The sequence below is a fragment of the Etheostoma cragini genome, chromosome 15 (genome assembly GCF_013103735.1).
Source record: "Etheostoma cragini isolate CJK2018 chromosome 15, CSU_Ecrag_1.0, whole genome shotgun sequence".
Taxonomy (NCBI): Eukaryota; Metazoa; Chordata; class Actinopteri; order Perciformes; family Percidae; genus Etheostoma; species Etheostoma cragini.
The window spans coordinates 24,190,025-24,191,056 of record NC_048421.1 but is presented as its reverse complement, the minus strand read 5'-3'; the positions used below and the strand labels follow the sequence as shown (position 1 = coordinate 24,191,056).

Genomic DNA, 1,032 nt, shown 5'->3' with positions numbered 1-1,032 from the left:
GCCAGTGTGTGTGTGTGTGTGTGTGTGTGTGTGTGTGTGTGTGCTGTGTTCAGGTCCTGAGCCCAGCGTGCTTGTGTTGTAGGAGCGCTGGGGGCGGGGCTCAGCAGCCGGGCCCTGAGGGAGATGTTCAGGAGCTACGTGGAGATGTTGGTCAGCACAGCGCTGGACCCGGACATGATCCAAGCCCTGGAGGACACTGATGGTGAGGACTCAGATGGAAGGAGACAGTGGAATGTGTCAGTGAAGGTGTAGTCCCACATGTCCAGCTCTGTCTCCACAGCGCTGTGGAGTAAGGACTGCAGAATAGTCTCAGGAAGGAACTTGTTTTGGTGCAAAAGAAGATGCCACATACAATATTAAATGAAATAAGCCATTGACAAAATACAGTAACGTGAGTTATTTGGTAATCTGGTAATTTCCCTGCCTTTCCACTACGGCGCCAGGCCTTTCTCCACCTATAACAGTAATAATTGATTATTTTTTTTCTGCACAATCCTTTTTCACTGAAATCTGTGAGGCTAGAATGAGCCTTGACTGGAGCACCGAACACTTTGGATTTCTGATTTGTTGTAAATGTAAAACTGGATTTATAATGAGTGTTGTGCTCCCTTGACTCCTCAGACGAGCTGTACCTCCCCCCCGTGAGGAAGATCGACAGCCTGCTCAGTGAGCAGAAGAAGAGGCTGCTGAGGAGAGTCAACATGAGCGTCCAACACCAGGTACACCAGAACATTCCTCCTGCTTGCTTTCCAGGACCTTCTCAAATCCAAGGCTGATTGAAGTGACAGCCTGCTGATGATTTACAATGACTACATTTAAAACTAGCTGTCGACAAGTGATGTTGACGAGCTTCCCGGGGCCTTCAGGGAACTTCCTGCACTCTGGGTCTCTCTGAACTGATTGATTGACAGACGCCAGTCACCTCCCAAACAGCTGCACAATCCAACCCCCCCTCGGCTGGATCGAGACGACAAGGAGAGACAGAGAGAGAGAGAGCTGAAGGAGCAGAGAGAACGAGAACAACGAGAGAGG

The 1,032-nt window shown here is 49.9% G+C and overlaps 1 protein-coding gene across 1 annotated transcript in view; it reads right to left on the bottom strand.

Annotated features, from left to right (window-relative positions):
- Nucleotides 1–1,032, bottom strand: part of prr12b (proline rich 12b) — an 18,306-nt gene that overhangs the window by 2,080 nt on the left and 15,194 nt on the right. The window contains exon 11 of the mRNA XM_034894497.1: nt 633–686. Within this exon, the coding sequence (XP_034750388.1) occupies nt 633–686 (54 nt within the window). The remainder of the gene's footprint in view (nt 1–632; nt 687–1,032) is intronic.